Below are 11,848 nucleotides of genomic sequence, written 5' to 3' on the forward strand. Positions count from 1 at the left end.
ATAATTAATAATCATGGATATTTCTGCCTTTAAAACTTCGTCATATTAAATTTTAAAGGCCGAAATATCCATGATTATTAATTATTTTTACATTTTTCTTTCAACTGCGAGAACTAATCACTAACTAGACGTGAATTTAAATTCTTTACTTGCCAATACTTGTTTAGTTACCCAGATTAAAGCCGAAACAAAATGTATGAAAATGGACCTTGAGCTACCACCTTAATCACTGATTTGAGGTCAAATAGTTTTACACTGTTTCATAAGGTTAGGGTTCCATGAACTTACGTGAATTACACGTCAATTATATTACAAAGTAATTTGAAAGAAAGAATAATTGTCGAGGTACTCTTGTTGCAACAGGTACTCGTGATAAATAAAAAAAACAAAGTGATTAAAATGTACTCCTATTCCGCCGACAATTGGTCATTCAGCATATAAGGTCTTATGATAACCAAACAACATTAGGTTTTAGTTGCCGTATGTATTTAAGGTTTAGTGGCTCCATTGACCTTGAGCGTTCAGTCGATAGTGTTATAGAGTAAATAAAATACACTTTTTAGCCTTTCATTATCAAGATACTGTTAACTACCAAACCCATTCAATTCAAAAGTCAATAAACGAAAAAAACTTCATTAGAAATCATTTACTATTGTTTTTATGGTTTGGGGAGTAAACAGTGCCTAGATAACGAAACGTTAAAAAAATAATATCGCTTTTTTTTCAGACATGATACTTTACTTCGAAGCCATCGTATTAGTTCTAAAATACCGTAAAATGTCGTCCCATGTGGTTCAGCCTATTGCCATATTGCGAGCAAATTCCAGACTTACCCTCTTATTCATAGACGTTATTGATCTAAGCTCTATCTTTGCTGTGTTAACAAGATTGTTTCTGAGTGCTGACGGCATGGCAGACTTCGCAGTGTGTAGAGATAGGGCCGTTGTGATTGGCTAATATTAAGATACAACTTGAACTAGTTGGCTGTCAGATAAACAAAGCTGAGAAACAGACTCGTTATCACAGGCATGTTCCGTCCTTAGATAAATAACGTTTGTGTATAAGGGGGTTACTGAGTAGAAACAACTTATATCACTGCCAGTCCCGAGAATCGAACCAGAAACCTCACTACTACAGTATAGGTCTACGACACCTAGGCAAGATTTTAAATCGTAGTACCTATATAATAATAATAATATCAGTATTATATACTGTCCCACTGCTGGGCACGGTTCTTCTCTACTACTGAGAGGGATTAGGCCTTAGTCCACCGCGTTGGCCTAGTGAGGATTGGTAGACTTCACACACCCTCAGAATTCCTATAGAAAACTTCTCAGGTATTCAGGTTTCTTCACGATGTTTTCTTTTACAGACCTATATGCACAACGTACCTATGTGCATGGTAACGATCGTGGGTTTGCCTTCACCGCGCACAAGGCGACCGCTAAAGACAAGGTCACATAACTGCCTAGCATTCTATATACTAAGTATCGAGTTGTATAGTCATGCTTGAATTCCCAAGCGGGTAAGCAGTTTAATATAACAAAATGTAAGTAGGTCGTTAGGCCGAATTTGCCACACCCGTCTGCTGTATAAATTAATATATTTACAGACCAAGAACTAAGCCTAGTTAGCTTAGCACGCATAGCTAAAAATAAAGTACTTAGCTTTGATTACAGTTTGCGGTTTCCTTATCTATTATTTTAATTATCTTTAGTCTACACACAAGTAACAATAAATATCTTTGCTATACGTTCGCTTTGCTCCGTGGTGGGAACTAGTGGCGCTGGGTCGGTGGCATAAATTGGAGGGACGTGACTATTTCTCTCTCTCATGATATAATAATCTATTCCAAAATCATCAATTTGTGGGAATCGTCAAAGAAACGAATTTGTGTTTGCGACATTTTTTTAAGTTGCTATAAAATTGAACTTATTAAAGATAGGTCAAAAATTAAACCTTTAATAGCTTGAAAAAATAAGGAAGAAAAAGTAAAGGTCGCCAACAAAAATTTATGTTTAGACTATTCCCACAAATTAACGATTTAGGAATAGGTCATTATTTTATTAAAAGAGCGATTTGTTGAAATATTTTTTTACCTCTCGCCCTTGCCTTGGACGGTATGTTTGGGTCTCAACAACTAACATATATGAAAAAAGACGTTATGCGATCTAAGCTATACTATAAATCTTGTTGTGGCATTACAAAAGATCAGGGGCGATCTTAGAGACGGTGGGGGGTTTAAGGTCATACCGATGAAACTGTTCAAACCGGTAAACCTGCTCCACTGACAATGTCACCCAGTAAGCGAAACTTGTAAAAGAGTGGGAAAGGCAAAAGTTGCCTGCACTATTAAAATGTCCCAAAAACGCGACTCATGAGTTGATCTTTACTTTTGATATTTGTAATTGGCCGAGAGACCAATACGTCAGTCACGTGTTAGTCTCTCAGCCAATCATAATAAAACACGGAGTCTGCACACTGATCTATCAATTATTAGGTCGATACTTGGGCCGTGTGCGCTTCCCCGTGGACATTTACAAGTGGTGTTTAAAGTTATTTGACATCTAAAACAGCCTAGTTTGGTTTGAACACGGCTTTACCAAAGTCTAATGCCGACGCCACACACAGACAAATATTTAAACAAAGACTTTGCCACACATTTGAACACAGTTACAGACACTGATCAAATTTCAATTTTTATGGCTTTTACTTTTAGGTTTCCATATAATCGGTTCTCCTTGAAGCAACTAATATAACTACCTTTGAACGTTTTGATGTGTGGTCGAAAAACTGATACCGAATGGCAAATATGCAAACATTTAAACTAACATTGCACAAATACGCAAATACCCGTGCCACACATGAGTTCAAATATTTTTGCTATGTGTGGCGCCGGCATAATATATACACGGATTTTTAAATAAAAACCCAGTAATTATATAACACTTTATTGACAAATTAAATCTAGCTTGCAACTAACTTCATAATGGTAAAGTTCCTTACAGCCGTACCTTGGTCTGGTATCACTCCCGCTCAAAAACAATTTGCATCAATAACGCTGTTTCAGGTGTAAGAAACTTTAAGAAAGTAAAAAAAAATCCTTATAGATAAGAGATCAAAACAAGTCTACTTGGGGCTGATTTCTCAATCAGATCAAATTTATTGGAAGTATAAAGTATAATTGAGGCTCCGACATATCATCCCGTCCCGACTACCGCAGTGTTTCAAGTCGAGCAAGAAGACGCAGAGTAGGCAGGCCCCACACGAGATGGAACGACCTGGTGACGGTCGCCGGAGTCCGATGGATGAGGGCGGCCCAGAACCGGTCCCTGTAGCGCTCAATGGGGGAGGTCTATGTCTAGCAGTGGACGATTCCCGGCTGAAATGTTGATAAATTATAATTAAAACAAAATGTGACCGACCTGAGCCGAGGTTCGTGACCGTTAGTAAGATTGCCAGCATGGTGACTTCATTCCAAGGGTTGCCAGTGCCTAAAGCGCTCACCCGAAAGTTCGGTATGTTCGTACAAACCATTGATTCCCAAAGTGGTCCAGGCGGACCTACGGGTCCACGGGAAACTTGACGGTCTACGTTAGCGTGACCAAAAATGGGTCCACAATTCGTAAGCAAAGAGCACGAAAATTTATCTGGTTTGAAAATAAAGTACTAAAATGTTTGCTTGGCTTCACCTATCAATGTAGGCAGATAATATTGATAGGGGTCATAAGAGGCACGGTGACCTCAACATATTCCCCCGTAATGGCTGGGCGGTGGTTGTAATGCAGTTTCTCTGCGTAACCTGAAAAAAGTTTCACCAGAACCAGCAATATTTTGAAAAGGGTCTTTGAGAAAAAGAAGTTTGGGAACATCTGGTATAAACAGAATCTTGTCAATCAAACGTATGTAATGTTAAAAAAAAAAACAAAAATGACAGTTATATGTTTAAAAATGTCAATTTACTTTTATATTCAATCAGGTTATATAAAAGTGATAAATGTTTATCTGATGATTGAAAAATTAGCCCTTAGAAACATACATCAGTGTTTAACAACAGTTTATGGACAATCTGTACTGATTTTTGGTAGGGGATAAAACCACATACTTTATCTTTGCTAACATTGTGACAAAAATTATTAATGAATAATCAGAATGCTCACCCCAAATCTTAGTATCACTTTATTTATTATTTATCATTTTGTAGTTTCGTGAGAATATGACGTGTATATTTCTGACTGGAAGTGTGATGCTCTTGCGACGAATTCTATTACACTAGTCGTGGCATGAAGGCGTATAAAAATGATTTCAGCATTTATTTTGTTCGAAACATACCCTTTTTTATTACATCTACGTTTCGAGTAACTTATTACAGTGTTATTTCAAGAACATAAGTATATAGTTTCATTTAGTAACGCAACGTCAAAACGACCCTGTATGATATATTTCAAATTATATCCATTTAACAGTTCACAAAACCTTTATATTTATAACATCAATATGAAGGCTATGGGAGAGGATTATTTAAGTCAAATACTCTGAAGTTAAACACTGATTCACATTTATTTACGTCGCATGCTCTCTTAACTATCAGGAATATTGTTCCTGTTCTTATAATATTATATTTCACATCACAAAAGGCACTAAACTGCATCTGAAACAAAAATAAAATATAGATATATGACCCTCACATAAAACACAAAAACACACACGCACATACACATATTGAAGTAGACGAAACCTAGCATGAAATACTCATTACTTTAATGCAGGGTATTTCGAAACTTTAATGGTTATTGCCATTATTTATATTTGAAAAAATACAGCATATAAGATGCCATCTAAAACCAGTTTTATTTATCAGAGTGCCCCATTTTTATGACCCAACTATATTTATTTTGTTATGTACCACGACTGGATGCCATTGGTCCGCTATCCCTGCTTTAGTGAATCCCTCCTGGCCGAAATTCAGCTACGACGACCAATCTCAACAGAGATCAGCCACACAGGAGGATATTATATGATATGCGCAATACACAGGTGCACTCTCTGTTCCTTCACTCTCATAGTTCAGGGAGACGGCCAACATGACTGGACAGAGATCCGGTGCAGGACCAACGGCTTTACGGTAACTCACCGCCAACTTTCTAACTTTGAACTTCGACAGAGTAATTTTAAGATGAAAAACCCAGTCACTTATTTTTGGGTCGACCTGAGATTCGAACCCAGGACCTTAGAGCGATAGTCATTACAACTACGCCACCGAAGTATTTACTGATTGAAAATATCAATAATACGCGTACACTATCGTTTAATCGCGTCGTTTCTTGGCGTGCGTGTCGTGTCGGTCGTGGTGGTCGCGCTTGCGACCCGATTTGTCGGCGCGCTTCGCCTCGCTCAAGAACCGATCCAGCCCGAACGGATCGAAGTCCGCCTCCGGTTGTGTGCTGCGCGACTGTTGAACAAATTGTTTTTATTAATTACAATTAATATAAGCCAGTTTATTTTTGGGTATCGGACCCCGCAGTCAACACTAGGAAAAACCCGCGTATGGGTACTGGAATCTCTCGGCTTAGCGACTGCAGGGTCCTGGAGGAAAATTGGGAGGGGATAGCTGGGAAGGAAGTGTAGGGGGAAGGATAAGGAAAACTCTTAGGATGGGAGGACAGGAGAAGGCTAGGAACTGTTCGCGAGCCCTTATAGTCCTCAATGTGAATGGCAACCATGAGGTGTACACACTTAACTGTGTGCATAGGGTCGCGATATATGTATCCCCGTACATGGGCGTGCATTTGGTGTGGAGACCGAGCGAACAAGAATTGCCCCTGAGAGAAATATAAGCCAGTTATACTGCTCCGTCCGCGTGATAAAGTATTTAAGCGGTAAAAATCCCGCTTTACATTTCAAGGGATAAAAAAGCCTGTGGACATCCAGAATCGAACTGGCCTGCATAATAATTGTGTCGACTGGCGTAATCCACACACACTTCATCAGCTATATGGACTTGACTCCACTTAACACTTTTCCCTATCCAAATACATTTTGTTTTTTGATGCGAGCCACGGCCCATTTGTGTAAATCTAACTCGGTCCCTATGATTACCTCAAAACAAAGTTCATTTTTTTTTTAATTTTTATACAGGTACAGTGTAGTGTAGTAGTATTGCAATATACTAACCGGCTCTTCTCTGTTCGGCGCATCCTTCTCGAACTGCACCGGCCCGGCGCGAGTGTTCGTACTGCTTGTGCCGGCAAACTCTTTGTCCGCCACGAATCTATAACAAATACGTTCAATTATAAACTGCAAAGGACCTGAGGGTCTACTGACAAAAACAAAATCCGTTGTTTCGGATGACGTATCGCACGTTTTGTTATCGCACGAAGTGTTACAGATCCGATGACGGATCCGACGACGGATCCGATCCGTTCATTGCAATATTTTAGACATGGAATTTGTAAAAACTTATAGGGTTTCGCCATCCCTTTTTAAAACCATCTGCGAGGATAAAGATCTACTGCTTTTTAGAAAAAAAAAAACGTGGAATTGATGCTGCCACTAAAGTAAGCTACAGAACGGTGACGAATCCGAAGTCATTTTGGTAATAACATTAAATCCGAAGTTCGTCGTTTTTCGTTTCCGACCGACGTTTCGACATTCGTTTGTCAAAGTAGACCCTGGGTTTTATGACTTCCGAGTACATGCTACTCGACACATAAACGTATAAGTCGACCGAACACAAAAGTAACTCTAATTTACGCTCCCATATAAATGTTAACAAAATGAGTACTATCTACAGTAGCTGCTTGATTAACAATTTTTGAATAGTTTATTATTTTATTAAGAGTGCGTGGTAGGTAAAGTATAATACCTTCTAGTGTTAGCGATGGCATCCAAGTCTCCGTAGTTGTCCTTGTCCGCGTTCCTGGTCGGCCGGTATATGTGAGCGCCGACGTTGTCCTGGTTCCGCCACGGCTTGTCGTACACGTTGTACGCCTCGTCGTCACCATAACCTAACGATAAAGAACAATGGTTTCAGATATATATTTTTGAAATAACAATTATATTCACTTACATGAGAAATTATTTTTAAGTAATATATGAAAACTAAACTGCATTATTTGCGTTGAAGAAATACAATGGAAGAATTTATACATTTGCAATATCCAGTTCCTGAGATTAGCGCAATCATAGCATTGCATTGCATTCAAATTGCATTTTGCAGATACTATACGTGGGGACCCGTCGATATATACTATTCATAAAACTAAAGAGTTTCTACGATTGCGCTAATCTCAGGAACTACTGGTTCGAATTGTATATCAAGTTAGCATAATACTAAATATACAAATACTGTTATCCAAGTGGACTCACCGCTGTCCATCCCTTTGCTGTTATTGAAGAGCCGCTGGTCGAACATCGCCTCGCCTCCCTGGTTCGCCTTGGCCGGCATACCGAGCGCGATCTGTTCCGATATGTCACGCTCGCGGTCTTTGGCCAGCTTCGATCTGGAAATAAACAATTTTAAAATAAACTTTGGTTGTCTGGAAGACATTGCTTTGAGCAGTGGTCCCGAACCTTTTCATTATTGTTACCCCTGTGATTTATAATGATTTTGTGCAATTTGGTCATGATATAACGTTACATATCAAGTAAGTCGGAAAAAAAAATATCCCGGAAAACTCCTTCACAAAAACTAGGATAATATAAATACGAAATATAACAAACAAATACATCTTGGTACTCCCTACCTCTTATCAGGCGCCGCCCTGGCCAAATTCCTCTCCCGCTGCCTTTCCTTGTGTCTCTCCGCTCTGAGCTGGTCTCTCTCTGCGACAGTGAGACCACTTTCGTCGATCTCAGCCGGCTCCGGTTCCTCGTCTGGCGCTCTGATGCCTGTGGATATTGGATTGGTATATTATAAAGTGAAACAAACAAATAAATTTGACAAACATTTTACGAAAAAGTGTGTAAAATAAACAAAACAATCGACAAGTAATAAAGTGTGACAAATAGATACAAAATGCCGTGTTGTTTATTGCATATCTTATAATCTATTTGGAATTAAATGTGGTTTTATTGCTTCTTTAGCGTCCAGCGATGTTTTTGCAAATACATATTTTAAATTATCTTATTTTGCAAATATAAAATAACAAAATAATGCTACTGTGTTATTAAAACTATAATGTAGTTAGTAGTTTTTATGTATAAAATACAGATCATCTTCGATAATTTGGTAATAACTATTCAGTTTTAACCAGTTGCAAGTTTTATTATTTCTACACCTCACAAAGTAATAGTAATCTCACCAGCTCTATGATCTCTGGCCCTCTGCGCTAACATTCTCAAATGTTCTTCTTTCTTCTCCTTTTCCCTCTGCGCTAAACGACGTTCGAGCTGCGCACGCGCCTCCACAGCCTCCCTAGCTTTCCTGTCAGCTATGTACAACGCCTCGGCTAGCTTGGAGAAGTTCTCGTTGATGTGTACTTGTTGAAGACCTCTTCCATCCGCTGCTAGACGCTTGTCCAAGGGGATTGTGTAACCTGAAGAATACAGTTTAAAACATGAAGTATTTTTGAAGGTAGACAGAACTGTCATGCATTTCTCGAGCGAATCAGTTCCCGTGTAATTGAGTCTGTTGCTATTCAATGAGCATAAAGCAGGTCTAATGAGACCAATACTGTGCAGAAAAATATCATTTTAGCCGACTCAAGAATGGTACTTAGATCTTAGCATAGTAATCTACGTATGCAATACAAATAAGCCATAAAGAAGTAAATAAAAAATCTGCTAGAATCATCTGTTTACTTTTATTACGTTTATGTTTGGAGAAGACCATTAGACACCTCTTAACCAATAATACTTGGGGGACAAGCAATGTATCAAAAAGCGTACCTGACCCCAATACCCTTATTATGAAACACATAGCCTTTTTCGTCTCATTAGAAAAAGAAAAAAGTCATTAGCACTTTTGCCCGATTAAAAGATCAAGAATGAGAATGAATCGCACCCTTAGCGTTCTTCCAGTGTGAGACACAGGGCGGCACCTTCCAGTCGCGCTGCTGCTTGACGGACACGCGGCGCGGCGGCGAGTGCAGCACCGGCGCGGGCGGCGACGGCGCCGCGCGCGGGATCTTCTTGTTGATCTGGAACCGCGGCGGCTCCAGCGGGTCCGACTGCGCCTCCACCATCCTGTGGGGCGGAGGCGGAATAGTTAGTCAATAATCAATATACACACACAATACACACCACATCAATACACACCTAATGACCCTTTGCTTTGCGCCGGAGTTGAACGTGCCTCCCTGCTGCGCGGGCGTGTATCGGATGTATTGCGCTGGTGCCTGCAAACAATGTGCACTACAAAAGCTATTGCCAATCTATGTCATAAGCCTATAGAATAGGTTAACAAATTGTCTACTTACAACTATCATTATGGTAGAGTAACAAATTGATGAAACTGAGAATAATCACAACACTTGAAAATTTTTTAATGGCCTAATATTCAGAAGCTTATAAGCACATTGCCCACACAGGGGAATGAGAGTTTTAGCATAATTAAAGTTCATATACTTAGACAAGTGCAGAACTTCAAACACATTAAAATATAAAAATTTTATGAATTACGATTTGCAGTTGAATTTTAAAGACTTAGTGATACCTAGCATACATTTTTGAAAAAACCTAAAATTCATTCTAATAAGTGTTTGCTTTAAAATTATTTTATTTCATGTACATAACTATATATATTTTACAGTGAGTTTGTCAATTTCTGTAGATGTAAATTATCATCAAAATGATACAATTTCAACTTACTGCTTTCTGCGCTGCCTTCACAGGCATCGCTGCAGATATCTTAGCATTAGTTAACTTCTCCAGAGCTTGTTTAGTCTTCTCTGTGATATCCTGAATGTCATCTTGGTCTGGCTTCTGGAGTGTGGGGTCGTCTTCCGCCAAAACTTCTGACGGTAACAAGTCTGTCAATTTGGAGTATATGATCTGGAAAAATGAATTAATGAATGAAAAATGTGGTATTATTTATTCATGCAATGTCAAATAAAAATACTTAATGAAACCACATACTCGTCTTCACCTTTACTGACATTGTGCCAAAAATCATCCATTAATAAGCAATATTTCACAAAAAATCCTGGTTTTGGTTTTCTGATTTTTTGATCATTTTGTAATCTAATGCAAATATGGCTTTTTCATTGGTGTATTTCTTACTGAAAGAATGAGGTTGCCGCTACAATGAATTCTTTTAGAGCAGCAGTAGTGGCACTAGGGTGCGTAAAATTAAAATTACTTTATATTAATATTTAATTTGTTCGAAACTTACACTTTTTTATTTTACTTCTATGGCTGAAGTAACTTATTGTAAAGTGTTCTATTTTACATTTACAGCTCAAGTTACTTATTGTAAAGCATTATTTCCAAGTAAATAAGTATGTGGTTTCATTTAGTAACGCTATGTCAAAATGACTCTGTATATTATACAATACACTCTCACAAGATTACCTTATCGGCACTATGACCCTGCCTTGCTATTGCCGAGTATTTAACACGCCCAGACTCATCTAACTGCACTGCCAGGGCATTCGAGGTGCTTTCCTTGCCTCTCATGCCCATGCCCAGCGGGTACTGAGCCACATGGATCTCTGGGAATGCTCCTCCATCTGATAATACAAGCATACATGTCTATATTATATTTTTATTGAAGTATCAATCTCAATCATAATGATTGTTGTTTATTTTATTTATTTTATTATTAGATGAAACTTATTATCATGCATATATGTCTATATTAAATTTTTATTAGTGTCAATTTCAGTTGGTCTTTTCTTTATTACAAGTTATTGGATGAAATGAGAATTAATAAAAGGAAGAATCTGTAGTTTTTTATGGTTTCCTATATACATTAAAATATATTATGTATGGTACAAATGAGAAGAAATATCTATAGTTTATTTTACTATTGTTGAACAAAATATATCTTGGTGAAATATTGAGTTAAATGATATATAATTTATAAAATATATTGCGACATGGTATACAATATACATCGCTTTTATCAACTTTTTAAGTTTGTCTTAGACTTATTGTCATGACATTGGCTACATTTACCAAAACAAAATTAAGGAGAAACAAAATATATGCAGAGAAAGGGTTTTGTTAAATATAATATAAGTTCCAAACAAAGTTTTTACCTCCAAAGTCCTCTTCCCTGCGAGGCACCCATCCTTTCCTCTGTCCGTAAGGAGGTACACTCGTCTGTGACACAACTAGCGCGCTTCCAACGCGCTTAGCTTTTATTTCGTCATCTCGGTCCCATACTTGCTGTGTGGGAGCTGGCAGTAGGCTAGAATACGAAGAATAATATGATGTAAATATAACCTTGTTCAGGCATCACTTAGCAGAAGTTTTGAGTATAAATTCAGAGCAAATGGACGGATAAGATAAGGATAATAATATTTCCTAACAAACAATAGTTGTAAATATTTTATATTTACGTAATTTAAAACATAAAAAGTGTGTAATTTAATTTATTTTTCATGAAATATCGAAAAACAATACCAACTCACCTAGATAATGACGCCATTTTGTTTGATGTTTTTTTTACTGCGCAATGGAATCTTGTCACTTTTAACAATCAAGGATGCGGATAATTTCCGAACGAATTATTATAACGACTATGCTGTGCTCATTTGAGCAGCCTCGGGCATAATATTTGTATTATATTATTTCAATATTCTGATCTATGATTTATAGTAATAAATATAATATAATATGATTTATAGTAATCAATGGAATTAGGGATTAGGAACTTAGCCAATAGCGTGAGCGGTTGTCCTTT

General features: G+C 37.8%; 1 protein-coding gene across 2 annotated transcripts; it reads right to left on the reverse strand.

Annotated features, from left to right (window-relative positions):
- Positions 1-2,935: 2,935 nt before the first annotated feature.
- LOC115456343 (puff-specific protein Bx42) lies at positions 2,936-11,701 on the reverse strand. Of its 2 annotated transcripts, none has more exons than XM_030185362.2 (13): positions 11,577-11,701; positions 11,202-11,353; positions 10,513-10,670; positions 9,811-9,993; positions 9,259-9,338; positions 9,005-9,186; positions 8,304-8,537; positions 7,746-7,890; positions 7,369-7,502; positions 6,866-7,007; positions 6,175-6,271; positions 5,307-5,452; positions 2,936-4,651 (listed from the first exon to the last, which is right to left on the reverse strand). In XM_030185362.2, the coding sequence occupies exons 1-12, from the start codon at positions 11,591-11,593 to the stop codon at positions 5,309-5,311; spliced, it is 1,668 nt and encodes a 555-aa protein (XP_030041222.1). In that variant the 5' UTR covers positions 11,594-11,701; the 3' UTR covers positions 2,936-4,651; positions 5,307-5,308. The 2 variants fall into 2 exon arrangements, with proteins under 2 accessions (XP_030041222.1, XP_030041221.1); XM_030185361.2 differs by having other exon boundaries at positions 5,301-5,452.
- Positions 11,702-11,848: the final 147 nt, after the last annotated feature.

The sequence above is a fragment of the Manduca sexta genome, chromosome 2 (assembly GCF_014839805.1).
Source record: "Manduca sexta isolate Smith_Timp_Sample1 chromosome 2, JHU_Msex_v1.0, whole genome shotgun sequence".
Lineage (NCBI taxonomy): Eukaryota > Metazoa > Arthropoda > Insecta > Lepidoptera > Sphingidae > Manduca > Manduca sexta.